Here is a 27067-nt window from a genome sequence, read left to right as displayed (position 1 = left end):
CCCAGGTGTGTGACCGCAGTGTCCTGGTGTTGGTGTGGCAGTGGGGTGGCACAGGAGGTCTCTGGTTGGGCTCGGGGTCTTTGCTGCCTGTTTTCTGTGGGCTGGTCACTCCAAATCCCCTCCAGCTGTGTGGCAGTGGTGACAGCGCTGGGGTTTGGCTGCCCCCAGAGCTTTCCTTCACCCCCTGGGAGCACGAGTCCCTTCCTCGTGGAGGCTGAGAGCTCCCTCCTGGCACGTGGAGTAGTGGGGTGCAGGTGGATTTGTCGGGGTGAGGATGTTGGGGTGAGGATGGGGGCTGTGTTTTGGTCTTGCACTGAAGGTGCTGGCAGCTTTCCCCCCCCCATGGTGCACACCGCCAGCCACCCCTGGGATCAAGCTGCTGCAGTCTGGCTCCAGGCAGCTGGAGACGCCCCTCTTGTCCCCAAAAGCAAGGATTTCTGCAAGAGCAACCAATGATTTCCCCTGCTGCAACACACCGGGCAGCAGCAACGCGTTTATTTAGCAGTAAAGGAGAGGGGAGCACCACCACCAACAGGAAAAGCAAACGTACAGGGGGAACAGACTGCAGGGACACGTGGACAGACACACGAGCGCCGCGGCTGGGCTGCCCTCCGGCAGCACGACGGGCTGAGGACAGCGTGGTCCTGCCTGGAGCATCACGAGCTGCTCCTGGAGGACACAGGACTGTGCTGAAAATAACGTGGGGAGCAGAGGAGGCGGCGTTCTCCTTCCCCAGCACGTTTTGGAGCTGGCTTCTGGCGCTGTGCAGGAGGCAGTCCCACGGGCACGGCTCCGTTAGTCCCACGCAGTGAGGGTGAGCAGCTCCGGGTGCTCGGATGCAAATCCTCTCCGTAACAACAAGGCTGGCGGGGACAGCAGCAGGACCGCGTGGTGCCCGCGCCCGGAGGATGACCACGGACCTTCGGGGTCTCAGACTCAGGGAGGGATTGAGCCCAAGTGCAGCCACTGCAAGAGGCAGCCTCGGGAAGGAGCCAGCAGCGTAACCAAAAGCAGCAAGATGCTCTGCAGGGACAGAGGAACCGCCGCGGTCGGCCGTGCAGGCTGGCGTGAAGGGCACATGTGCGTTGGGTGCAGAAGCCGCCCTGGCACGGCAGGGAAAGGCACGGAGCCGCCGTGTGCCTGCAAGGAGGGACCACGCAGACGCCTCAACAGAGCCCAAAACCCCGCTGGGGGAGCAGGGTCCAGCCCGGGCTGAGTTTCCCTTATGGGGAGTACGACTCCGGGGGCCTGGCCTGCAGTTTCAGCAGGACTCTTAGTGTCAGCACCAGCTAACTTCCTCCCCCAGCCCCATCTGAGAGCCAGATGGAAGGTGGAAGTCAGCCTGGTGTGTGGCATCTTTCCCTCCTGAAAAAAACAACACCCTTAAATACGGGTGCAGGCTTTAGCAAGTTTCTTCTTTGCAGAGGAGCCGTCCCATATCTCTGTAGTCAATGTTTGCAGCACAGGACCTGTATTTCTCCCCAGTAATACTGCCAGGGTGAGCTTTGTTTCATTTTGGTGTCGACTACCTGGCTACATCCTAATCCACCAGTGCCGAGCCCATCAGGGTGACAAACCCCAAGGTAACAAAAGGACTGGGGAGTCATACAGAAGCGTGACCTAGCTTCGACTTTCCTGGCTTTTGGTTGCTTACGATGGAAGTTCCCAAAAAAAATATCAGTTGGGAAAAAAATTAAGACATCCTATTTACAAGTTCATACGCACTTAAAATACATAGTTAAGCTCCATTCCTCTGAGAGTGCGTCCTGCATCTGCAGAAAGAATGGGGCTCAAATGGTCATCAAAAAATCTTTAAAGGTTTTTTTTTTTCCTTAAAAAAAATAAGTTATTTCAGACCTGACAAATCACTTGCCAAAGGGAAGCAGCTGTTAAACAGAAGCAGTTACTCAGTCATACAAGGGCAAAGAAAGCATCAGTCAATGAGCTTTAGAGGCTTGTATAACAAAGGAGGCGATTTTAAAAGCTTTAAGAAATCCAGCCTCGGGCACACGGCCGGCTGCCAGCTCTCAGCGACCCAAGATTAAAGCTGTGGGGTTTCCAATCGCACCCCTCGTGCCGGTGGCAGGGACACTACACCCACAGCTCACCGACCTGCAGCGTGTCAGCTCCTGCCGAGGGGTCTGGGAGCTGAATCCCGGTTCGGTGCCATCGGGGCGGTGCTGAGCCAGGCCGTGGGTTCACGTGGGGTGTCACGGCCCCGCTCTGCTCCTCCTGGGAATGCTTTCTTGGCTGGCGAGCACCCCCCGGGTTTGTGGGGGAGCCACAAACTGCTCCTGCCCTCCTTCTGCCCTCCCCGGGGCCAGGTGAGACGTGGGCAGAGCCAAGCCTTGGTCCTTGGAGGAGGAAGGTGAGAGCCAGATGCAGGTTTTCTTGACGGGGAGCTCCGGGCGGACGGAAACGGCGAGAGTTTCGTTTCCCCATGCTACAAGGGGAGGGGGGGGTGGAGAAGAGGTGTCCGAGGAAGTTCAGTCCATCACAGGACGAAGAACAGGATGAGCACCACCAGCAAGATGACAAAGAGGACGATAATCGCGCACCACTGCCGTCGGTCTGGAAGAAAAAGGAAGAGTCAGACCCCCTGCGTTAACACCGAAGGGAAACCGGGGGAGAGCTTTTCTTCACCGTACTGCTAGGACCCCAAATTAAGCTAAAGAAGCCACAAATGCTGAAGGAGCAGCTCCTTGAACAGCAGGACAAGCAGCATGTCCCCTGCAGGCTCCTCACGGGGTGACAGCGCTTGTTCCCCAGGATGCTGCTGGTTTTTGGGACAGTCGTGCCATTTTGAAGTTTCTCCCCAATCAAGTTCAAGCAGACTTGATAAGCTGCTCCAAAAGTGATGGGGAAGAACAAGCAGGGGGCCGCTGTGTGTTGCTGCTGGTTTGTGGAGTAACCTGCTTGCTAGAGGAAAAAGAAGGGGGCAGTGAAAGCTTCCTAAAAAAAGCCCTGCCGGGAAGAGCTCGCTGCAGCTCCCCGTAGAAGATTGCCAGGAATGAGTCTCCCCAGGATATTTTCTACAAATTGCCAGCCCCCGTGCGTGCTCTGCAGATGCTCCACACCGCACCGCCTCCAGGGCGCTCAGCACACCACCGTAAGGGAAACTTTGGCTTTCCTCTGGAAACACATCCTCGTGCCTTTTCCAGCGTTCAACCACCACCCTGCGCTGCTGCTCTACGCCGTCTGACACCGTTCTGCTCCCGCAGTGAAAGTTTCCCCCATCTGGATTCGTGCTCGGCGCCGACTTCCCGGCACCAGCCACGGTCACGCCGCGAGCTGGGGCCGCCCCGCAGAAGCCACATCACTCGTGGTGCCTGGCTCTCCCCGGCTGAGCTCCGACCCTGGGGGTGGGACGTGAGGCTGCGCAGCTGCTGTCGGGCCCTGGCTACATCTGGGAGGGCAGAAGCCCTCGCTGCTGCCTCCAGCAGCTACACGAGCCCCCAGAGGGGTGAGGGAGGAGGGCGGCGGGGACTTCCCGGCAGGCAGCAGCTTCCTGTTTGCTCTGCCCGCGGCGCCCGGCCAGCCGCCAGCCCACCGGGTTCGGGTGCAGCCTTTTAAGGGCTTTTCTCACGAGCTCGGCCTCCCTCGCCTCTTTCCTCCACCAGCTGAGAGCCCAGAAAGTCCCCGGACAGTCCCCGCGTCTGCAGGGCTGGCGCCAGCAGCCCCGGGGCCGGCGAGGTTTGGAGCAGGGGGGCGGTGGCGATGTTTTGTGCCACCTCCAGAGCTTTTGCTCAGCAGGTGGCCTGGGAAACGTGCAAGCGGCGCAGGAGGCTGCAGAGCCTTCCCTCCTATCGCCTGGGAAGGGGGTTTTCCCACTGCAGCAGTAAGAACATAAATAGAAAGGCATCTGTAAATAAAACAAAGGCCGAGGACAGGCTGCAGAGCAGCGTCTGGGCACGAGCAGCTGCAAGCTTTGGAAATCTTCCCCGTCTCCAATCTTCTGTGCACCCAGAGCTGCTCCCTCCTCTCTGCTCGGCTCTGGGTGGGTGGGAGCAGGCAGCGCCCCAGCCATAAAACCCAAGCACTTGTCTCTCCCACCTCCCAGGACCTACCGCTCGTCATGTGAGACACTTTGGCCAGCTTCTTCATGACGTTGTCGAGCCGCGAGTGAGTGCTGTCCAGCTCGTGGGAGAAGTCGTCCAACATCCTGGGGACAGAAGCATGGTACTGATCAACAAGCAAAGCCACACATGCCTCCAGAGCTGCTCGGTGTGCCCAAACATGCTGATCAAAATGCCAAGATGATCAGTGCAGAGAAAAGCCGAGCAGCTTGGTTTCCTGAAAGCACCCAAAGCGGGGACGACAACTGGAGCAGCAGCTCTGCTGTGGTGGGAAGAGCACTTTTAGGGTGCTCTTAAGCTCTGTATGGACGTTACCCCTCCAGTTCCTCCACACAGCAGCTGCAACAATCTGGAAGCCTTTCTGAAACCTTTCTGAAGCTGTTTTGTTAGTGCCAAGAACCCACTTGAAGACAGACGAGCACATCCAGCATCACGGCTATCCCAGCCATCTCCAGTGAGTGGGACTTGAAAGCTTAACGTGTTTAAAAGGACGGCTTCCCTCAGTTGGAGTTCTAGGGCACTTGTTAAACCTTCTCTTGGTGGAGAACAAGGAGCTGTAAAACTTGTATTGCCTTAATTATCTGTCTAGCAAGCCCTGATCACTTATGTGGTGATCTAGAAAGGGCCCCACCACACTGACCTGCTTCGCAGGAATCCTGCAGGAGGTGGTTTAAAGTTCCTGCTGTCCACCAGAGACATCATGTCAGGTGGGGCATCGCCCTCCGGCCTCCCATCAGCCAAACCAACCCTCCCAGTGTCTCCTAACTGGAAGCTTTATGCTCTTGTTTGCAAAGGCCATGCACAGGGAAAAGAATTCTAATTTGTACGTAAATGGGAGGATACAAATGGCTTTGTGAGCTCGCCTTTAACCCTCTGTGTGGGTGAGGGTTATTTTTAGCTTTAGCTATGAAGGCAGCTCTGTGCTGCATGTTGTAGGGCTGGCAAGGCAGAGCTCTGAGCAGCTCCGTGCAGTTTTCCATGGGTAGCACAAAGCCCTGCGGAGGGGGAAGCACCCAGTGTTCCTGTTAGGGCAGTGCCTGCCCTCAGCTGCTCGGTGCTGCTGCCTGCCTGGAGTCAAGGAGCATTACTGCGTGCCTTAGGGGTGGTGTTTAAAAGAGTAAGAGAGAAGGCAAGGTAAACTGGCAGCTAAACCTGCCCCAGGTGCAGGCTTTCAAGGCAACGAGACTGCGGTTGGATCCTTGCAGGCTGCAGTGAGAAATGCTTTCTGCTGCCTGAAATCAAAGGCAGTCTAGGGTGCTGGAGGGGACGAGCTAGGAGAGACGGCGCCGGGGGACTGGGAAATTTTGGGACTGAACGGGGGCAGAGGTGTGGCAGCGAGGACCCCAGGTGTGCAGCCAGCCCCGGGGTTTTTGGTGCTGTGTCTCCCACTTACACTGCCTGCTCCTCCAGCTCCCCGCCGATGCGCTGCGACATGTTCTTCAGCACCCCGATGCTGCCAGAGACCAGCTCCAACTGCTCGTCTTGCTGCTCCACGATCAGCTGGGGGCAAGGAGAAAGGGAACGGGCGGTTACAGGTCTGCTGCATCGGGGCCAGCTGCTCGGACGGATGGCCAAGCACCACTGCGGTGCCTGGAACACACCAAGGTCTCCAGGATTGTGTTTCTAAGAAATGCCTGAGAAGAGGCAGCAGCAGCAGAGCCTCCCCAGCTGGCTGCAGCCTCCCCTACCCTGCCTGCAAACTCAGCCTCAGCTCAGCCACGCTCCCTCCCTGCTGCACTCACCACCAAGCTGGTTTTGTGAAGGACCTGGCCAGCAAAACCTCCTCCAGCCCTGCTGTGCCTGCAGCAGGAGCCGTGCTGGTGCCTAACCCGGAGCACGCTGCAGTTACCAGGGGGTTAATGCAAGTCCGAGGCTGCCGCAGCTTCTGCAGCTAAAAATAACAAGTCTGGTTCTCCGCCTGCCCCAGGAATAGGCCTGCTGATGTTTTAAGTCACTTTCAGGGCGCAATCACGCCGAGGATTTGGTTTACCCTAGTTACCTACTTCGGAGCCTGTTTATCTTCCTCCAGTCACTAGGTAAGGCTCGCCTGAAAGCCGGGGTGGTGGTGAGCGTCAGGAGCTTCAGCACTTTGCTGCAAGTGGCCTATTTAAGGGCCTGTGCCTGGGTGGGCTGCTGCAGGGCGGTCTGTGCTGCTCGGGCTCTGCTCCAGGCAAACTCCCCCGGCTCCAGGGAAGCACCTTGCCAGGGCTTCTCGCCCAGCCTTTCTCACGAACCTCATGTTGACAAAGGCAGGAAAAGGCAGCAGCCACGTGCTCCTGCTCCCTCGCTGCCCTGAGGAAGATGGGCGCAAACAGCAGCACACAAGCAGCCAGCTCGGTTTTTAGTGAGGGAAAGTTGTGTGAGCAATGTGTGCCCTCCCGGCTGAGAGCTTTCTGCTTCCCCAAGGATTTCAGCAGTCCTTGCACTATTAAAGCTTCGCACGCTACGGCTTCCAGATTGCCTCCTGTACGCAGCAGAAGACTGAAGCCTCAGCGGTTAAAAACTGCGCCAAGACACATCCGAAGCTGCACCGTACGTGGAACACACGCATGGAGATATGCTGCAAGCTCAGACGACGGCTGTCAGGCTCCTGGATCCAGACCAGCCAGGGACTGGAATTCTTTTTTTGGCTCCCACAGCCCGTGCCCCATCCCCGTGCCGCCCATTTGGCAGGCAGAGCCGTTCGGGCTGCAGGGTGCCAGCTGCCTTACCTGTTGTTGAGCTTGCTGCTCCTCAATGAAGTGTGAATTTGCTAATTGCAGCTCCCGGTCCAGACGGCTGTATTTGTCAGGTCCCGAGCTCCAGCTCTGACTGCTGCTGTCTCCCAGGAGTGCCTAAACAGAGGCAGAGACCCCTCAGCAACACCCCTGTGCCTGCTTGCAGCCCATCCGCAGGGCACAGCGGACACGGCAGCGCTCCCGTCCGCTCACACAGCATCCTTTTCCTCCTGCTCTGTGGCTATTCAGAGTGCTGGCACAAACTAAAACAATGCAGTGCCAGCGTGGGAAACCTCCGCAGCCTGATACTGCACAAACACTGCTCCAGCAAGGGGAGAGCTGCAGCACGGCCGACAGAGTGAGCAGGAGGTTCACGCATCGTGTTCTTCGATTCAGGTTACCCGTTCCTCTGGCGCCCTGCTGAGTTGCCAGCACACCAGACCACGCTTGCTACCTGCTCTACAACCTCAGAGAGGTTTGTGCAAAGCCAGCAGAGATGTGGCTTCCCAGCTGGGCCCCGGAAGGAAGTTTTGCTGCAGCTTGCACAGAAAGGCCTCTGTTTGGCAGCCCCAGCCCACCAGGGTCAGGTCACCAGCAGCCGAAAGCCAGCCTCCTGGAAAAGCTGCTGCAGCCCAGCACAGCTCGGGCTTTGTGGTCTGGAGGGAAGGCGAGAGGCTGGGGAAGGGAGAGGAAGGCGGCAAGGGGAAATCAGTTTTCCTGACCAGATGTCGCCGCATGAGCTGGGCCATATGGTCTCCTGCAGCCAGCAGGAGCTTAAAGAAAAGGAAAGCAGCAAAACTCAGCTACAGACTTGGAGGTAAGGGGCTCTGCTTCTCTGCTTTTCACCAAGCGCCTCAATCGAGCCTCTAAGAGGCTCAGGAATCAGCTCAGTGCCTCAGCAGCTTGCTGCATTTTGTCCTTTTTGCCACTAGCGGTAAGACTGATGCAGCTAGGTAAGTTTGTTGTACGAACAACATGCCAATTTTTACAGAGGCAGCTCTGGGAGTCAGTGCAGAGATCTCCTTACAGTTTCCCCATCAGCTGAGAAGCACAAGCTGCATCTGTTCCTGTTCCTTAGATTACAAGCGCAGACAACCTGAGACTCCTTGAACTAATTCCATCTTCCCACACTGTTGTGCCCAGTAGCTATTTGTGAGGGTATGTGCTGTCCTGGCTCCTAAATACGGAGGATTACATTTACAGGCATGGATTCTGACTCTGTTCCTCCTGTAGCTGAGGGAGATTCCCCTTTCCACAGGGTGATGCAACGCTGACGGTTGTACACAACCATTTCTGGAGACAGAGACAGATGGTGAGTGGTGACTTAGTGCTCGCAGCCAGGCCTGAAGGAGGGGGGCAGCAACGTGCCTGCGAGAACCAGCGCTCTCAGGTCAGCAAGACAGGCATGGTTCACACACAGCTTTACTGCAGCACACAAACCCCTTCCCAGAATAAAGGGTTTTAAGGGGATGAGCTGCAAAACGGGATAAATATTGTAATTACAGCTTTTAGGGAGTTTTGATCAATGCTATGCACTCTACCTTATGATGTGGGACCCCAGACTATATGGAAATAAGTTTCCCCTAACACCTATCTTAAAAACAACAGGTGCTAGAGGTGATAAATCCTCTTTAAAATACTCTTTAAAAGTACCAAATAACCATTGCAGTCACTTAACTTGCCCGTTTCTGATTCTCACCTGTCTGTTTTTTCTTTCAGCCAGTGCTTGCATGGAGGAGTTTGACATCTGATCCTTCATCTCCTGTTTGGTCAAAGAAAGAAGTAGCACGTGAGCATTAGATTTGAGACGACAGGCAGCTTCAGTTTGATTACCAGGCTGTCTATGACCAGCAAGCTTTCTTTGGGGGAGTGGAGGAAGAAAGATTTTCTTTGAAAACATTCAGTTTTGATGAGTCTGGAAAAACGTTGTTAAAAGCTCCATTGCAGTTCATTCTTTTACTAACATCAGGATCAATGGCAGTAGGGTATTTTGAGAATATTCCTTATTTACTACTCGTTCTGTTCTGCTACAGCCAGAAAGGCTGTGGTTTGTGTAACACTAACGTTCCCACTGACAGGCTGTAAGGAAGAGTTATGTCCTTGAACGTCTTGGAAGCCTACAGCCTGCACTATTCCCAGCTGCATCGGGTTTATTATCGCATAGGACAAGACAGATGTCCTGCCCTGTGGCCACCTCTCTGACTGTGCCTGCGTTTGGTCTCTTATGAATTCAATTTTGCTCGAGTTCCTGTAGAAGATGGCTAGCCACAGAAAGCCACCAATTACAACGTGAAGTTTTTATGGTTTTTATATGATCCAGCATATGCTGATCATGATGCTGATCCAGTGCTGATGTCACCAGGTATGTTTTACTGTTCAGAGATGTGTGCTACATCACCGGAGCAGCAGATCCCACTCAGTTACTTCTCAGCGGCTAACGCACACCCTGCTTTGCTGCATGAATCCCCCCCCGTGGAAAATGGAAGTCAACTGCGCAACGCCAGTGAAGGATTTCGTTTAACAGCAAGAGACGCTGCTCCAAAACCCATGAGCCAGCAGTTTTCAGTCAGGAAAAGAGGACCCGAAAAGCAGGCTTGCCTCATCCTGTTTGTTTGGGGAGCTGACTGCACCAAGGGCAAGGCAGCGAGCACATGCCCGCTGCTGGGCCCGGTGTGTTTTCAGAATCAGATCCCAGGCAGCTCACCGTAAGAGCTGCATCCAGCCCACAGGGCTGCAGGTAGGATAACAAGCTTGCTGCCAGCCACAGCAGTGCAGCTCGTGGAGGAGGAACATCCAAACCATGAGGGAAAGCAGAAAGTAAGCTACGCTCAGCGTAGCTATTAATAGGGAGAGCACTTCCTAACTAGCAGCGTGTTACTAGGCAGGGAGAAGATGTTTGGGAAGATGTTTCCTTCTCTATTTATTACCACCAGGTTGTTAAAATCCCCCTCTTGCTTCTGAATCCTCCCTAACCACTACGTGAATCAACGCCTCTGCTCCTGCAGGTGCTGCTGAGCTTCTCTTCAGCGCTGCCTCCAGCATGGAGCTGTGTGAAACCGCTGCCCAGCGGGCAGAGCTTTGCCAGCTCTGCCTCTCTCTGATGGACTGGTATTCGAGAGTGAGCTTAAACTAAAAAAAAAAAAAAACCATCTTCCCCGAGTTAAAAATAGAGCTAATGGTTGTTTTGACTGTTTTGCAGCAGTAGGAAGCTGAAGTCACCACGTAAGTAACACGAGGCTTTAAACAGCTGTCCGTGTTCAAAGTGGACTCTCTGGTTTTGAAAACCAGCGACAGGAGCTCAGGACAGTCACCACTTCCTTTACCTCCGAAGGGAGGCTGCAGTCCCCCCTGCAAGGCAGAGGGGTTTTGAGGCTTCCTTTCCGATTTCTACAGGCTTCCAGGTCCATCGGAACAACAGCAGCTTGCTCAGGCAGCCCCTGGAGGGGAGCACTGGGGAAGAGGAAGGCTGAGAGCAGGCAGGTAGCAGGCTTGTTCTCCTCCCCTGTTCAGCACCAACACCAGTTTCCCTTCTTTTTAACCACCTAAGCACCCCCCTGCTCCCATCCCGGGTGCTCGGGTCCTTACCCTGACCACCTGCCGCGTGCTCGTGATGAAGGCTTTCCTCACGCCCAGCTCCGTGGCATCGAGGTTGAATTTCCGAGGGTTTGCCTCAACGATGCGTAGGGAGCGAGTCAAGGAGTCCCCGTCAGCGGTGTTCAGAACACACACACACACACCGACTGCCCTGGAGGGAGTCTACGAAGCAGCACGTTCCCAGTGTGCTGCGCCTTTTCCCCAAATTTCATTAGCAAACTACCAGCCACTGGAGGAAAAAAGGCACGGCAGCAATGTTCAGCATGGTATGTGCACCAGCATGAGGTTTCTCTCTGGCTTTTTTTTTGGTTCTCCAGTGCTCTGCAGCGCTTTCAGGAGTGTTCAGCTGAACACAAGGGAAAAGGAATAATTCTGGAAGCCAGCCTAGAGGATGACTGACTACACAGAAACCCAAAATCATAACGCACAACAGGCTCTTTAGAACAAAGCACCTTATAATACACCTTGTCAAAAGGAAAACAAAAAGGCAGAGGGAAATCCTTTTGCTGAACGCATTTGCCTTCATTTCTCATTTGCCGTTTGAGAAAAGCTGAGCAATGTGCAAAATTCAAACCCAAACAGTCCTGATTTCTGCAAAAAGTAACAACTAGCAAGCACTGGTGCTCAGCTGTTCATTACAACCCAGGAATTGCATGCCCCAACCTCCAAAGGACCACGGAAAGGATATTAATTGTTTCATCCAAGTCTTCCAGGTCCCACTCAATGCTCCGCAGATTGTTCCTGAGCTCATTAGTGGTCCAGTCGATTTCTTCTCGCGTGGCGATGGAGGGATCTTGCAAGAGCTCTGTCCACCTCTGGAAGAGCCCCTGGGCGGTGTTCACAGCTTTCTGCACCTCCCTGCAGTCGTGGTGATAAAAGAGAAGTGACGGGATTACAATCAGCAGGCACGCTGGGGCAGCGCCACGTCCAAAAGAGTTTGGAAGCGCAGCCTCCTCCCGGACATCTTTCCTTCAACCATCTCTAGTTGATTTTGTAAGATAAGGATTTACCCACAGGACAACCTGGCCTCCTGCTGAAGCAGGGAGTGATGAGCGCTAACAACTTCCAGCTCAGCTCCCACAATTAACGAAAGGACCAATTTCTTTTGGGGCAGTTTCTGCTGAGTGTGGTGAAGGCGAGACAGGGCAGTGTGAGCTCTGAACGAGGCTGCTCCTCGGCAATTAGTATTCTGCATTCCTCTCAACAGCTTTCCTCTAAAGACTGTTGACTACCTGAGCAGGATACCCCAAGGGCAAACAAAATTACAGGAACCCGTCCCCACAATAGAGCCGGGCAGGCTGTTGAGTGCAGCACTGTTTATTTTAATTTAGCATTAAAAAAATACACAGCTCTAGTAGGCTGGCTTGGGGAACAGAAGTCTTTTCTGCTGCTCTAAGCTTTTTGGAGACGAGCGCGTTCACGGCATGGGAACGCCGGCTCTGCTGCCAGCCCTGAACATTCGTGGTGTGGGGCGAGCAGCAGGTAACCACTGGTACGTGCCATTATCTGTACCCAACGCTGCAGTTTATAGGTACAGGGAGAGCCTGGATGAGGGATGCAGGTAAATCTGCTGCTGTGATAGCCCATGGAAAGGTGGCCACCAGCCCAAGAGCTTGCACGCAGCATCCAGGTAAGATGCAGGTATTTATCCCCAGCAAAGGAGTTTATCCGTGGGGGGAAGCCCAGAGTGGATGAATCATGTCTGCACCCTGCAGCCCTTGCAGGGGTATGAGGGCTACAGCTCTCTCTACCTTGCACCATGGCCTGAAGCACTCAGTTTTGTTGCCTAAGCTGAAGTCTCTCTGCACCCCGACGTGTTCCTCCTCTTCTCGCACATCTGTGGCTCCACATCTGCCACATCCAGTGCCCTGAAATCAGCAGCTGGCATCAAGGACCTGGCGCGCTTTGTTCCCTCCACTACTTGCTAGCAAAAGTTGTTTTTTTTTTCACCTGAGCGTACTTGGGGAAGTACCTAGGAGCAGGAATTCAACGCAAAGCTGGATGTCCTGATGGGAGGAGTCACGAACGCCAGGAAAGCAAACTAAACACACTGTGGCTGGGCCCAGCCACCACCAACCCCTTCCACCCCAATCTGCTGGCTAATAATTAACGCCAGGAGCGGCAGAAGGTCCCCTCTCCCCTCCCAGCCCTTCCCCTTGCGACGCGGGAATCTCTCTGGAAAGTTTGACAGCCCGTTTGCTCCCCACCCACGGCGATTCCTATTTTTTCCCCCCCAGCACCAGCTTGACCTGGTAGTGATCTGTTTTTGCTGGCCACAGCAGCAGCCCTTCCCACACCTCTCACGCTTGTATGGCTGCTCCCACCGCTCCCCTTCTGCCCTAAGCACCGTGCCAGCCTGATGCCGGCACGGCATGAGCTGAAGGTGGCTCCATGCTGAATTTTAGACGCTGGCTAAGGTGCTTTCGCCCTGTTATTTACGGTTTTCCTTTCCTCCGGCCTCCATCCACCGCCTTTTGTTTTGTGCCTGCCTTTGTTCAGCCTTCCCCTTGCTTGGTTTCTCTCCGTGCCACTGTCCTCGCTGCGCTTTCTCTCCCTCCCCACCCACAGCGGGCTCTGGCGTTTTTGGGGACAACCCTAGAGCTGGGGTGACCTGGAAGCGAGCTGCTCACCGCTGGGTGACATTTCTCAAGCCCTTGCCACCTGGCTGGGAGCTGGGCCACCACGCCAGCGTGCCAGGAGCTGCACCTGCAGCACGCACACCTCCAGCCCTCCTCTGCCTTGCGTCTCGCCTCGGGCTCTGCCTGCGGAGCTGGAGCTGCCGTCGGGGGTTTCTGCTGCTCGGACAGCCCCCGGGCAGGCAGGGGAGCCCCAAATGTCCCCCTGGTGGCACTGGGGGGGCTTTGAGATTGTGTGTGGGGCATCCAGGGGGGCTGGGATAAGCTTTGGGGTGACAGCTGGGGGGGCGTGGGGCTGGATGCCCTTCCTCCCCTTCACATCCCGTCCTCATCCTCGCCAAGCCCCCAGCTCTAACCCTCGCTCTCCTCCTCCCAGACCACCCCCCAAGCCTCTTCTCCCCCTCAATTTTCCCCTCGCAGCCCCCCAATCAGGGGTTTTAGCCGGGACATATTTATTTTAGTGCCAAAACCCTGACACCCCCCCAACCCTCACCGCCCCCCCCACACCCCTTCCTCCCCCTCATTTCCCCCCAAACCCCAACCCTCGCCCCATTCAGCCCTCACAGCCACCCCCACCCCCTTCCTCCTCCTCGCAGCCCCCCAAAACCCCAACCCCTCTCCCCAAAACCCCAACCCCTCACTCCCCCACCCCAACCCCTCTCCCCCCCACCCCTCGCCTTACACCTCGCAGCCCCCCCAGATCCCAACCCTCGCTCCTTCCCTCACCCCTCCCCGGCCCCGATCTCGCCCCCCAAGCCCCAGACGGGTGCCCCAAGACCCCCTCAGCCCCCCCTGCCCCCCGCTCACCCCTTCACCACGAAGAAGGGGTCCTCCATCGACATGATGGCGCCGCCGCCGAGCGCCCCGGCCGCCCTCCCCGCACCGCATGCGCGCCCGCCCCGGCCCCGCTCCGCCCCGTCATGGCGGTAGCCCGGCCCCCGGGGCCCTGAGGGGTTTTGGGGTCCCCTTCTCCTTCAGTTCTGATGTGGGTTTGGGAAGGGAGGGTGCTGGGGGAAGAGGGTCGTGGCAGCCCCTCAGCCCCGGGATGATAAGGAGGTGGGAGGGTGCCCCGCGGAGCTGCTGTGGTATGGGGTTGGGGGAGCACCGGGGGCAGCTCCTGGGGTTCCTCCATCCCCAGCCCCTCGCTGTTCCCTCAGCCCTGCTCTCTCCACCGTGGGGCTCCCCGCTATGGGTACCGGTAGCCCTGGGCTTGGAAAAGCTGGCAGAGGAGGAACGTCAGCCCCATGGGATAGGCAGCAGCAGTCCCCCGGATCTTGGTCCCGATAGTGGCTCTTGAAGCAGCAGCAATCCCCCAAATCTTGGCCGCAATGGTGGTTCCTGAGGCAGAATCATTCCCCCAAATCTTGGCTCTTGAAGCAGCAGCAGTCCCTCAAATCATGGACCTAATGGTAGCTCTTGAAGAGGCAGCAGCAGTCCCCCAAATCTTGGCCCCAGTGGTGGGTCTTGAGGAGGCAGCAATCCTCCAGATCTTGGCCCCAGTGGTGGGTCTTGAGGAGGCAGCAATCCCCCAGATCTTGGCCCTCATGGTGGCTTTAGAGGCAGCACCAATCCCCCAAATCTTGGCTGCAATGGTGGTTCCTGAGGCAGCAGCAATCTCCCAAATCTTGGCCCCTCTGGGGCTCTTGAGGAGGCAGCAGCAGTCCCCCAAATCTCGGCCACAATGGTGGGTCTTGAGGAGGCAGCAATCCCCCAGATCTTGGCCCTCATGGTGGCTCTTGAAGCAGCAGCAATCCCCCAAATCTTGGCCCTGTTGACCAAAGGGCATGCCCCTGCCTGCTCCTTCCTAACGTGGCCGCGGTCCAGCCCCCCTAGCAAAGGCAGCGCTGCTTTGCTTACGGGGCAGGCTCTGAACCCATTTGCAGAGATGCCTCCTCAGCATGGGAACCGGGGAGGTCGCTTTTGCAACCGCAGCACGCTTACTCATGACTGTGGGGTGGGGAGGCCGCGACGCATGTAAAACTGGTTTCTGCAGCTTGTGGAGCGAGGGAAGAAAGCTGCCTCCTGCCCTGGCCAGCCCCACGCCTGGGAAAAGGCAGCTCGTCAGGTGTGGTGCAACGCGGGGTGGCTTTAGGGCCTGTCTTGGTCCTTGCTGCGCCTTGCACGGCTTCTTTCCCACGCCGGCAAACGTGCCGTGACAAATGAGCAAATGAGTCCTGCGCTGAGCAGGGGCTTCCCCAAGGAGACGCTGAGCCAGTTAGGTCTGTCCCTGTCCCGCAAAGACCTCATGCTCTGCAGGGCCCCATGATCAGCCTGTGATTTCCACCTGTGCTTCATGCTCCTCCAAGCTCCTGCCTTCCCCCTGCCCAGCTGCCAAAGCTTCTCTTTTTTCAGGACTCATTTCTGCCTTGCCTTGCTGTAGTCATCATGCTGCCACTAAAAAAAAAACAACCCATTGCCATAATTCCCTGTGCTGTGCTGCAGCCCTTACCTCCTGCTCCAGTCATTTGGGCCTTTTTGCCTGGGCACAGGAGGAAAAACAGCAAAGAGAGGGGAGCGTGGGTCAGCCTGGGGCTGCTCGGCAATTCTGGGTTCCTCCTGTGGAAGATGTCCCAGCAGAGGCCGTGTTTCTCATCATGTTGTGTGCTAACCACTTCTGGAGGCGCAGGATGCCATGGCAGAGACATCTCCCTCGTGCCTGAACGTGTGCCCTCACCAGCGAAACCCCTCGGAGGCAGCCGGAGCATGTCGGAGCCTCCCAGGGAGTTGCTTTTCACTCTCGGGTTTGGTTGTGGTGGTTACGTAGGTGGTCTGCTCGTGCGCTTCAAGGCGTGGTGTGTGCTGAGCAGGGCACCGAGGGTTACCAGGGTTAGATTTGCTCAAACACTTGTGAAAGGCTAGCGGGGGCAATTCGCAGCGCTTTTGCTTCAGTGCACACCGGCTGTGCACTTCAACTCGCTCTCATCCCGTGAAATCTTCTCCAGGCTGTGAATGAAACAGGGAAAAACCTCTGAAAATTACTAGCAAAGAGTTTCAGAAGACCTTTCATAGATTTTAGGAACCCTTTACACACTCACTTCGTAGATAATGGTTCTTACTGGTCTGTGAAAATGTGTAAATCTTTGCAGAGCTGCCAAAGGCTGAAAATATGGAGGCACTACTGAAACATAGGGAAGCTGCAGACTTTACAGGAAGAAAAAAAGCAGCCTTTGACACTGGAAATTCATTTACATGATTTAGAAAATTATTTAGGTCTTTCACATGAAAGCCACTCCAACTGCACTGCTGTCTTTTTTCAAAATGGGCACATTTTTGCTGTTGCTCATGAGAAGCTCCGACTTCTGTCTGGGAAGCACTGGGGAGCTTTTCGGTAGCTTTCCTCGTGCTTGGCTGATTCCTTTCTGGAGAGGAGCACACAGCAAGTGGCACACAGCTGCAGAACTGGTCAGGAAAGATCTGATTAAACGCTTCTGCGGCGAGAAGTGCCAGCTCGTCAAAATCCAAACTGTCTGCAGAGAAGAACTGGGTTCACCGAAAGTTTTATCGAGAAAATTCTTGTGGCGTGTCTGTACACGCACAGGGCTGTGCGTGTGATCCCATGCTAGCTGGTAGCCTGGCGTTAAGAACATGCATTTGACGTGGAAGAGATTTTTTTTTATTATTCTGGGGGAAAAGCTGCCTTGGTTTGAATCTGAATTTGCAAAAGTATAGGTGCTTGGTGTTGTTTTTTTGTTTTGTTTTGTTTTTTTTTTTTTTTGTTTTCCCCCACTGACAAGGTTTTACAGCTAGAGGAAGAAGCAATAAAGCACAAATGGGTTTCAGATGCTTCTGTGTTTTCTTTTCTTTTTTTTTTTTATCTCCTCATTTGCATTTTTAGTCAAAGTTGTTGAAGATTTTCAATGGTGGTTGTGAGAAGAGGATTAAGCCTGTGGTAACTTGACGTGAAACACTAGTCTGTGGCTAAGCATTAGGTGTCGTGTTGTTTTTAGAAACCTGTGGTGACTGAACTGTGAAGTGAAAAGGAGGCAGACGACACAAGGCCCGAAAGGTGCGGTCGTGTGTCATCGGCGACTGAGGTATTAAAAGAAAAAATGTCCCAGGAGGTGACAGCTCCTTGCTGAGAAGAAGCCTTGGGTGCTGGAGGCTCCCAGGCGCACATGCAGGGCCAGCGAGAGGCAGAAGCTGGAAGGCACTGGGCTGCGCATGGGTTAAGGAGACAGCAGGGAGATGTCAGTAAATCAGAGGGGTTTCTGCCCTCTTAGGGCACAAGACATGGTCCTCGTGCGGCACTGAAGGTCTCAGGGGCATCAAGAAATGCGTCTGCAAGGGGTGAGGTGAGGCAGAGCTGATGGAGTGGGTTCCCATGGGCTTGCAGCTGGATTTTCTGCTGTTTGGGAAGGAGTGGAGCCTGACCGCAGCTCTCCTTGTGGTCACAGCCTTCCTCCTGTTGCTGTCCCTCGTGTGCCCTCTGTTCAGCAAAAGCTGGTTTTGTGCCATAGCCTCACCCTAGCATGGGTTCGTAACAGTGAAAGGTCTGTCTGTGCAGAGACCGATTGGGCAACTGGACAAAAATGTCCACAATGCCATTAGGTATGGAGTAAATGAGCAGCAGCAAGGTGGTAATTCACGGAGGATTCAGGGTGACTCTTTGGAAGAAGTATTGGTTGGCAGAAGATTAATTTTCCTCTTCACAGTGCCTGAATAAACGGTTATTTAATGAAGAGGAAAATGAGAAATGCAATTGAGCAAAGGTGGCATTACTTTTTTTGCAGGGCAAACCTCTGGAACTCCCTGCCGCAGGATGCCAGTGGTGCTGAGGGCTTGTCTCAAGCTAAAAAGTGATTAAGTTACTTGAGTAACGAGGTTGCCAGAGCCCTGGTTACCTTGTAGATTGGTGACAGGAGGCCGGGCTGACTCCAGCTGATGGTGGGAGCTGTGCTGCTGTGGTGGGTGATGTGAAATGGGAGGTCTGGGGCACCCATGTGCACACCCAGTGAACCCATCCTGGGAGGAAATGAGAAGGAATTTTCCTCTGGCAGCCCCACCCTGAACAATTCCTGGTTATCCCCATGTCCGTGGAGGATGATTTTTCTCCTGAGGCTGCTCTCCCTGACCTCAGGCCCTGCCAGAGTCAGCCCCACAACACAGATAAAGGGCATGGTGGCCCAAGGAAGGTCCCTGCAGGAGGAGAGGGGCACAGATCAAACGGAGCAGGGAGAGTCAGCACAGGCACAGACATCACATTTTGCCGTTTCCCTTCATTGCAGGAAGAAGGGTTGGACACAGAGAGGATCTGCTCTGCCCGTGCTGCTCTTCTCGGCGGTTGCAGCTCTGAGGGCATGGAAGTCCCCGTGCCTTTGGACTCTAAATAAGCCTGGCGTGTTCTGCCAGCCAGTCCTGCCGACACCAGACCCCCCTTTTGTTAGCCTGGAGCTGGAGCAGGCGCAGGAGAACAGCTGCGAGGCATTGTGCAGCCTTCCCCATCGCGCCTCAACGGGAAGCAGGGGAAGAGAGGCCACATCTGCGCTCTGGGATGTGCACGGGGCTGCAGCCGGCACTCGCCCGCCAGCTAAAAGGAAGGTGACATTGAGGCGCAGGGAGAGGAAAGAAATAATTAGGCTGCGACTCCTTCGGGCAGGCAGTCTGCCCCGCAGTGTGCTCAGCTGTGACTTCGCTCACCTCTGTGTGGAGTTTGCACAATTAATGTGTGATTTTTTTTTTAACCCTGTGCCGGGTGAACACTGCCAAGGCTGCTTTGTGCTTGGCAAGGAGGGAGCGCATCCCTTGAGGTGAGACAGCAGAGCAAATTGCTCCGGCGATGCTTTCGGCGAGCTGGAAGCAGGGGAAGCCAAAGGGCTGTCTGTAACCCGCATCCCAGCGTGGCCCTGGTTATTCCCTGGAGAATCCCTCCATCTGCCTCGCTGGGTTAGCGAGAGCCACAGGCCACGGTCCTCTGCACTTCTTTGGAAATGGCACGGGGCCCACTGTGGCCATATCAGAGAGGAAAAAAAGTACAGGAAGGTGGACTACAATAGAAGGGTTGTCTGATAGGAAACCCCGGACAAATAAATGCGTTCTTTCCCCAGGAAACCAAAGCCAATTTCATAAAACAGTGGAAGATGTGGGGCCACGTTTTTCCAAGGGAAATGGCTGCCTGAAGAAGCTGATAGCTGGGTGTGGGGCTCTTTTATTTTTATTGCTTTTCCCCTTTTTGTGTTTGGAGAGGTTGCCCTAGGAGAAGCAGCAGGATTTCTGATGGTCAAGGGGTCCGGGTCACGGGTCTTGAGGAGAGGAGAGGAAAGGGAAAATGTTAAATCATTTGTGCAGGGGGGAAAGGGGGAAATCCCAGGTCACTGTGAGAAAAAGATGTGTAGGAGGGAGTGCTGCCCGTCTGGGGTATCGGCGCTCTCATCTCTGCTGATGGGAAGGGGGTTTTTAACCCCGGAAAAACCCTTTGCTTTCTAGCACCCTGCTGCGCTGCACGAACACGCTCTGCTGTGGTTTGCAGGGCAGGTACATCGGCGCTCTCAGAAGCTGAGGGAGCCGCTTCCTCCCCTTCAGCCTCACGTTTGTATTGATTTCGTCGTTTCGCTTCTGTGTTGTGTTTGGTTTTCACCCGGCGCTGCGTAGCGGTTAGTGCTCTTCGCTGTGTTTTGGGGTGTTTCCGAGCTCTTCCGACCTTATCTTCAAACAGGGATAAACCGGGACGGTTGGGAACCCTGGGGGATCAGCTGCTGACATCCGACCGCGGGAGGCTGAGGCTGCATCCGCATGAATCATCGATTTTTTGGGGGTGGAAAGCAACCCCAAACAAGCCTCTTCCTCCCCCTGCACCCTGCGGGGGTCTGACACAAATGGTTTCAGATATCTAGAAGTGAACTCGGGCTGGGGCTATGCATGAATCCATTTGGAAATGTTCCTCCGTGTCCTTGTAGGTTTCTGTCAGCCTGGGTCTGCTGAGGGGTTTAGTTGCCCTGAGGGTCCGTTTTCACTCGGGGGAAGCTCTCTGCCTGAAGGCTTTTATCCCAGCCCCACTGCTGGTGAGAGAGCATCCCATTCCTATCTTCACCCCAGCAAGAGCCTATCCCACGAACCCCATCCTGAACCAAAGAGAAGGGGGGATGATGCGATGAAATAATGCTGGGACCATCCAGAGAAGCGATGAGCAGCCTCACCCCGTGCCTCCAGGAGCAGACCCAGCTCCCACCGGCGGTCTCGCCGTGAGGTTTTTCCATCTCCTGGCTGCAGCTCGCTCCCCGGGGCCCGGCGCACATTTGGTGACAAGCCGCGGGGCTGGCTGCCGGAGGGCCGGCGCCGCTGTGCAAACAGGATCTCGGCAACCACATCCGCAGCCCTGCCGGTCGGCGAGGCCACGCTGCGCACCAGATGGCCGGGGCGACCCGAGGCTGGCCTCCCACCGCCAAGCAGGCGTTCAGCACCCTCACCCACCCCGTTTCCGAGGGCTTTCTGCCTTCTCAGACAGCAAAAACCACCCAGCCCACGCTGCCGGGGCTTCAGGAGGCCTCCCAGCTGCGAGGCAGCAGCGCTCCAGTCCCCCGGCGCTGATGTCGAAGGCAGATTTCAACGCCTATAAAAAAAATAATAAAAAATAAACCGGTGGCGCGCGCGGCCCGCTGCAATTATTATTTGTACCACAAGCTGTTTCCTGTCCCGAGCTTCTTTTATCTGGCATTGTTTGCCTTTCCAGGTGGGGCCGTGGGCTCCCCGCTGCTCGGCCCCCCGGGTTTCCTCCACCCGCCGCAGCTCGCGGCCGGGGGCCACCTTTGTCTGGCAGCCCTCGCCGCCTCCCCCGGCCCCGGCTATTTCAGGAACGGGGCAGCTGAGCCGGAGGAGATTGTTAATTGTTTGCCAAAGCCCCTTCCAGATCCCAGGCGGAGATTAGAGTGCCTCTGGCTTGTCACACCCTTTCCTCCGCCTCCTTTTCCTATCCCCCGGTGACCTGGGGGGGGACATGGGGGGCGGACGGATGGACGGACGGATGGATGGATGGATGGACGGATGGGTGGACGGGTGGACAGATGTGATGCCTGCTCTCATGGGAACCCAGCACCTCCGGGAGACCCCCGTGGGTGCCCTGCTGGGGGCTGCTGGCCGGACAGACGGCCCGAACGGCCGGACAGCCGGACAACAAAGCCAGCCCCAGGCGCGGGAGCTGACCTCAGAGGCTGCCATGTGACGCTGCCTCCAATTTCCTAACGCGTGACATCAGCCTGGGAGGGAAAAGCAGGGAAAAGCCGGCACCAAAATACCGCCTGCGTTAAAAGGGCTGGCTGAGAGCTCCTCTCCCACGTTTTTCTTTTTTCCCCAAAAAAAGCAGCCGCACCCTGACCCCGCTTCTTTTTGCAAAGGGCACGAAACGCAGCCGGGGTCGGGCAGGGCTTTTCTCCCCCTGGGAGCCTTTTGCAGGCTGGGAGGCTGCGGCCACGGGTGAGAAATGTCGCCTCGTGTCATGGGGATGAGGCAGCGAGCAGCAGGACGGGTTGCTCAGCTCTTACTCAGCACGGATCCCCGTGCCGGGTCCTGCCTGCCCATATTCAGCTTCATTTCGGGCCGCGGAGAGGCCGGGAGCCGCTGCTCTTGAGTCAGGCCGGTGGCATCAGAAGGACCCTCACCAATAATGCATGACACGTGGCTTTATTCTTGCTTTTATTCACGTCTGCCGAGGACAAGGGGGTCCTGCAAGCAGCCGGGGGGTCCCAGAGCATCCCGTTCGGTGCCACGCAACCCCTTGGCCTCGCTTCCCAAGGCCGCGACGTGGCGCGGACGGGCACCGGCGGGCAGGCAGCCACGCCGGCCGTGGGCGAGGAGCGGTGACTGCCACCCCAAATATCCCAGCCCAGACCTGCCCCGGCTGGTTAGGCTGACCCGAGGGCTCAGGCCAAGGGTGTTGCTGGCCCTGGGAGGCGCGGGAGCAGGTTCGGCAGGTCCGAAAAGCCGAGGACAGCGACGGCGGCGCTCGGTTCCCACCGCCGCGGCCCGCGTTCCTCCGGCCTCCCACGCCGGGTGTGGGAGGGAAAGCCCTGCTCCGCTGCCCTGCTTTGCTCCACAGCCTCTCAAGGAAGGGCAAGGCGGCTGCTGTGCTCCGTCCAGAGCAGCGTCTGGGGCTTTCCGACAGGAGGAGAACACGCGTTTGGGGTTTTGGGGGCAGGAAGGCTCCCGCTGTGCCAACCGCGTCTTGATGTTTTTGCGGCCGAGTCTTCACCTGGTTTTTGTTACCGCTCTCACCAGCTCTCACCCTTGTCCCTCCTGGAGGCCAGGAGGTGGTGGCAGCCCCTATCAACAAAGCACAGAGGCAGGAGTCGGTCGGGGAGGCTCAAACCCTGCCCGCCAGGATGCCATGACCAGGCTACGAGCTGCGTGCACCGGGGAGCTGGCACAGAGCGTGCAGAGCGGCAGAGAAATTCCTGCAGAGTGGAAAAGTCCTTCCTTTTTTATTTATTTATTTTTATTTTTTCCCTAGCAAAATTACAGCATCCCTTTTTCGCCCTGCAGCAGCTCCCCTCATCCTCTGCATCGCCCCCATCAGCTGATGCCGTGGCTGCCTCATTTTGGGGTCTCTAGGGCCGAGTCCCCGTGAAAAACAAGAGGTGGCAGCAAGCTGTCACGTGTCGGCCGGGAACTCCGCAGATAGAAACCGATACTCCAGGGCGGCACATTTAACTTCCTTAATTTTGGGCCCGTCCTTTCACTTCTTGCCTCTCCGTGCCGCCTCCATCGCGGGCGGTGGTGGCTCACTGGGGAGGGAGGGCCCTGCTCCGGCCCCGAACCTCATCCATAGGGGAAACGGAGGGGCTGGCTGCGGGCAGAGGAGCTGCAGGGGGCTCTCAGCCGTCCCTGGAAGGGTTCTGCTGGGTTCCTGGCCAAAATTTGGGCACATTTTCCTTGAAGCACCCAAAGGCGCGCTTCCCCCTCCCCAGCCAGCACCGGTTCCTTCTCCAGCACCACAAGACAGTCGAGGCCGGTAGCGAAACTTTGGTTCTGCACAGAACAAGGCTTGTTCTTTCCTTTTTTTATTTTTTTTAAATTTTTTTCCAAGAAACGTTTTGCTCGTTCTGGCCCAAATTCCCACCTGTGGATCTCAGTGCCCCTGCAGAACCACTGTGGGCTCGGGTGCACCGTGGGTGGCAGCAAGGGCTGGTGGGGGAGGAATGCTTTGCAAAGGGCAGGTTGTCCCCATTTGACATTGGACTCAGCTGCTGCTGCTTCTTTTTTTTTCTTTTTCTTCTTCTTCTTCTTCTTCTTCCTCCTCCTCCTCCTCCTCCTCCTCCTCCTCCTAGGTTTGTGGCCGGTGTGGGCCCACCCCCAGCCTCCCCCCGGCGTTGCCGCTTTAAGGGCCCTCTCCGCGGGGCGAGCTTTCGAACCCGCTCCCCCGCCTCGCCATTGGCCGGCGCGGGCGCGCGGGGGCCGGCCGCCGATTGGTCGGAGCGGCCGGCGGGGCGCCCTGATTGGCCGCGGCGGGGGCGGTATAAAAGGCGGCCGCGCGCGTGGGGCTCGCCTCAGTCGGCGGCGAGAGCGGGCGGAGCGCGGACACGCGGCGCGGAGCGGAGGGCCCGGAACCAGGCGGCCCCGGAACGAGGAGGCCCCGGCCCACCCCGCTGCCCCCCATGGAGTTCAAGCTGGAGGCGCACCGCATCGTCAGCATCTCGCTGGGCAAGATCTACAGCGCGCGGGGCCAGCGCGGCGGCCTGAAGCTGCACAAGAACCTCCTGGTGTCGCTGGTGCTGCGCAGCGCCCGCCAGGTTTACCTCAGCGAGCCGGGCTGCCCGCCCGAGCCGCCCCCCAACGCCGCCTGCGGGCCCCCCGAGGAGCCGCCGCCGCCGTCGCCGCCGCCCCCGCAGGACGAGGCCGGCCCCAGGCTGCCCGGCGCGGCCTGCCCGGGTCCCCGGCCGCGGCGCTGTTGCTGCGGCTGCTGCTGCTGCTGCGCCTCGGCGGCCGGCGAGGGCAACCGCGAGGCCTCCCGGCAGGACTGTGCCAGCGCCACCGCCAGCACCAGCGCCCCACCGCCTCCGCACTGCCCGCGGAAGAGGAGCGCCGCGGAGAGGGGCCAGGCGGGCTCGCCGGTGAAGAAGCCCCGGAGGGAGGCGGAGGAGCCGCCCCCGCCGCCCCCACCGCCGCCGCAGGGCGAGCAGGAGGACATGGAGACGGGCAACGTGGCCAGCCTCATCAGCATCTTCGGCTCCAGCTTCTCGGGACTGCTCAGCAAGGAGCCCAAAGGCCGCCGGCGGCCGCCCCTTGACGGCGGCGAGACGGCAGCGGCCACCCCCGCCGAGGCGGCGAGCGAGCCGGGGCAGATCTGCTGCGACGAGCCGGTGCTGCGGACCCTCAACCCCTGGAGCACGGCCATCGTGGCCTTCTGACGCGCCGGCCGCACAGACTCGCCCCTCCGCGGGGAAAAAAAAGGACAGACGGGCCCGGGGGTGACCCCCCTTCTCCCTCCCGGCCGCACGGGAAGGCCCGCGGGGCCGCAGCACTTCCCCTTCGCCGGGAGCCGGCCGTCGGCAGCCGCCCTGGGAGCGCCCCCGGCCCTGCCCTCCCGGAATTCCCCTTCCCGGCCGGGCCTCCGCCCTCGCTGGCGCCCCGGGGGGAGCGTCCCTGGCCGGCGCCGACGCTGGGGGCGCTCCCGCCGGTTTAATATTTTTTTTTTTTTTTTTTTTAAAGCTTGGAAAGTATTAAGTTTATTGAATAAAGTCTCTATTTTGGAAAGGCTTAGGTCAGAACTATCATCACATGGTGCTTTTTAAAAGTGTTTATGGAGAGAAACAAAAAAAAAAGTTTACAGATGCTCTGGTGGAAAGTCCTCGAGCCTGTTTGTTAGGCTCGGGAACTCCCGGTCTTTGTTGTATAAAGGCTGGGGGATCCCGTAGGGGTTTTGTACAGTATTCCTCGGTGATGTATCTCGTTTTGTATAAAAATGTAATTCTACGTGTACGACACGTATTAAATATTTTCGACTGTATGAGCCTTTAGTCCCTGTTTGTGCCCCCGCCTGGCTCCAGGGGGAGGGCCGCGGGCAGGCAGCAGCAGGGTGTGGTTGCTGCATGTCTGTGGCTGGATCCACCCTGCCTCGCCAGAGGCTTGGGGAGGGCTGGAGTCCAGCTCCTCTGGGAGCGGGGGAGAAAGGGAACTTCTTTTGGGGCCGCGGGGGCCCTTCAAGGTGTTCTGGGCAGGGAGAGGGGGCTCGGTGGGAGCGCGGAGTGCTCCTGATGCAGGCTCGTTAATCCCAGGGCATGGAGCTGTGGTAGCGCTTGAGGTTTTGCTCAGAAATCCCTAATTTTGGCTTGGTTTGGGTGGGAAGTGGTTGCCCCGAAATGAGGCTGGGCGCAATCCCAGCGTGGCCGGGTCAAGGTCCGGGGGCGTGTGAGCTGGTGCTTCCCGGACATAGGCTGTGCTCCTGGCCACTTACTGCTCTGCCAAAAATACTCTGTGCCTCCTGTTTGCTGCTACTTGCAGGAGGTTGGAGATGTTGGGCTTTACTTTTTTATTTATTTCCCTCGCTATCGGCGAAGCTGGAACTGGGTTGAAGTTCCTGCTCTGGAGGGTGGGGAGAAAAGTTTGGCCTGGGCTTCACAGCGCTGGGAGTGCCCCAGGGCGCTGTAATTAGACTGAATTGTGGGGGATTTTTTTTTTTTTTCCTGCTTCTTGCTGGGAGATTCACTAGAGGCCTCTCTGCTCCTAATTAATGAACTCTTCCACTGCAGATTACATCTCCCGAAGTCAGGGAAGACTCGAGTGTGCCCTCCGAGCCGCGCTGTGCGATGCAGCCCGGGATATCTCCCAGACATCGGGGTCTGTCTGGGGTGGGAGAGCTGGGCAGCGGGCTGGGAGGTGAGCCATGATGATCACAACCCCTCAGCTCTTCATTTTCTCTCTTTGTGGATGAAATGGGAGCAGTTCTGTGCCCTCACAATTTTTATGCCTCGTTTCTGTGGCAGCTGCAAATGCTACGAAACAGAGGGTGGGGGAGAAGCTGTCTGGGTTGGGATGTCGTGGAGGGACAAGCTAGCGGTTCCCACGTGGGAAAGCCCAAGTTCTCCCATCTTCACTTGATTTTTCTTGAAATTTGTCATTCGTAATTTGAGTTTTGTTCTTGAAATGAGCGGGTCCTCGCTTATCACCGATGCGTGGTGTCCCCGAAGGAGCCAGGCATTTGGGGCTGCTCCTCGCTGTGTTCCCCCAGTGTGTTTTAAACCACGTGTGTTTTCAAAGGAAGCCGTGCCCCGCTGGAAGCAGCAGAACCCCAGAATTGTACCTTAAATCCAGCGCCCGAGAACAAAGCCTCCCCGTGGCCCGAGTGCCCGGGAGCAGGCGGCCGTTCCCAGGGCTGCAGCGGCTGCGTTGGCCCCGGGCAAGGGTGGGAGCAGCTCTGTGGCCGCCCCAATTGTTCCCAGCTGGGGATTTTCTGCCTGAGCTGCAGCTCGCCTCCCCGGCCTCTGCTTCCTGGGGGCTGTGCTCGTCAGACAAACCTCGCGCCGCTCCCAAAAGGCTGCGGGACTCTGTTGCTGCTCTCAATTCACCCATCCCGTCGCACTGCTGCCGATCCCGGCCCGCTGTGACCCCTCCTGGGCCACCCTGCCCGGGGCGGGCGGTGTGGGCTGGGTGCTGCAGCATCCTGCCGGGGCTGTGTCAGCGCTCAGGAATCCGGAGAGCTGCGGGGAGGGAAGGAGGGAAGGAGGGAGGGAGGCCAGCGCCTCGGGGCTGCGCGCCTGCTGGGGCCTCTCCCGGCTGCATGGGGGGCACCCGAGCGAGGGCCGGGGGGAGAAAAAGAGAAAATCCAGGCCAAGGAGGGTCCTGGAGGCAGGGTGAGGGCCGGGCGAGCGCTGGGATATGGGGATGAAGGTGACCTTCTGGTTGTAATTTCTGCTCGATGCATGCACCCTGCGGGGCCCCCCCCGGCTGGCTGGCCGCCCCGCGGGGAGCGGTAATGAAACGCAGAGCTGCCTGCAACAGCAGGGGGAAAAAAAAAAGGCTCCGGCTGAGGTTTTGTGCCTCTGGTTTCCTCCAGCAGAGCGATTTATTGGGGAGGGGAGGGCTTGGAGCAGCGGCCAGGCAGGTACGGGGCTGCTCC

At 57.2% G+C, this 27067-nt stretch overlaps 2 protein-coding genes across 3 annotated transcripts; one reads left to right on the top strand and one right to left on the bottom strand.

Annotated features, from left to right (window-relative positions):
* Window positions 1–453: 453 nt before the first annotated feature.
* On the bottom strand, window positions 454–13901 carry STX6 (syntaxin 6). Of its 2 annotated transcripts, none has more exons than XM_084528672.1 (8): window positions 13831–13901; window positions 11065–11245; window positions 10379–10462; window positions 8493–8555; window positions 6788–6910; window positions 5470–5576; window positions 4068–4162; window positions 454–2571 (listed from the first exon to the last, which is right to left on the bottom strand). In XM_084528672.1, exons 1-8 carry the CDS (start codon window positions 13863–13865, stop codon window positions 2495–2497), a joined length of 765 nt encoding a protein of 254 aa, XP_084384798.1. In that variant the 5' UTR covers window positions 13866–13901; the 3' UTR covers window positions 454–2494. The 2 variants fall into 2 exon arrangements, with proteins under 2 accessions (XP_084384798.1, XP_084384799.1); XM_084528673.1 differs by having other exon boundaries at window positions 10379–10473; window positions 11076–11245.
* A 9600-nt stretch (window positions 13902–23501) lies between these two features.
* Window positions 23502–24958, top strand: IER5 (immediate early response 5). The gene has a single exon (XM_084528670.1). It carries the CDS (start codon window positions 23607–23609, stop codon window positions 24357–24359), a length of 753 nt encoding a protein of 250 aa, XP_084384796.1. The 5' UTR covers window positions 23502–23606; the 3' UTR covers window positions 24360–24958.
* Window positions 24959–27067: the final 2109 nt, after the last annotated feature.

This window comes from Aythya ferina (genome assembly GCF_964211825.1).
Source record: "Aythya ferina genome assembly, chromosome: 8".
NCBI lineage: Eukaryota > Metazoa > Chordata > Aves > Anseriformes > Anatidae > Aythya > Aythya ferina.
This window is presented reverse-complemented; position numbering and strand designations above follow the sequence as displayed.

Excerpts from the sequence above, each read along its gene's own strand:
- IER5 (XM_084528670.1), top strand. The coding sequence starts at position 23,607 with ATGGAGTTCAAGCTGGAGGCGCACCGCATCGTCAGCATCTCGCTGGGC.
- STX6 (XM_084528672.1), bottom strand. The coding sequence starts at position 13,865 with ATGTCGATGGAGGACCCCTTCTTCGTGGTGAAGGG. Across the intron at positions 4,163-5,469 it reads GAGCTGGAGGAGCAGGCAGT|GATGTTGGACGACTTCTCCC; the intron begins GTAAGTGGGAGA and ends TTCTGTCCCCAG. Across the intron at positions 2,572-4,067 it reads AGTGTCTCACATGACGAGCG|ACCGACGGCAGTGGTGCGCG; the intron begins GTAGGTCCTGGG and ends TTTTTCTTCCAG.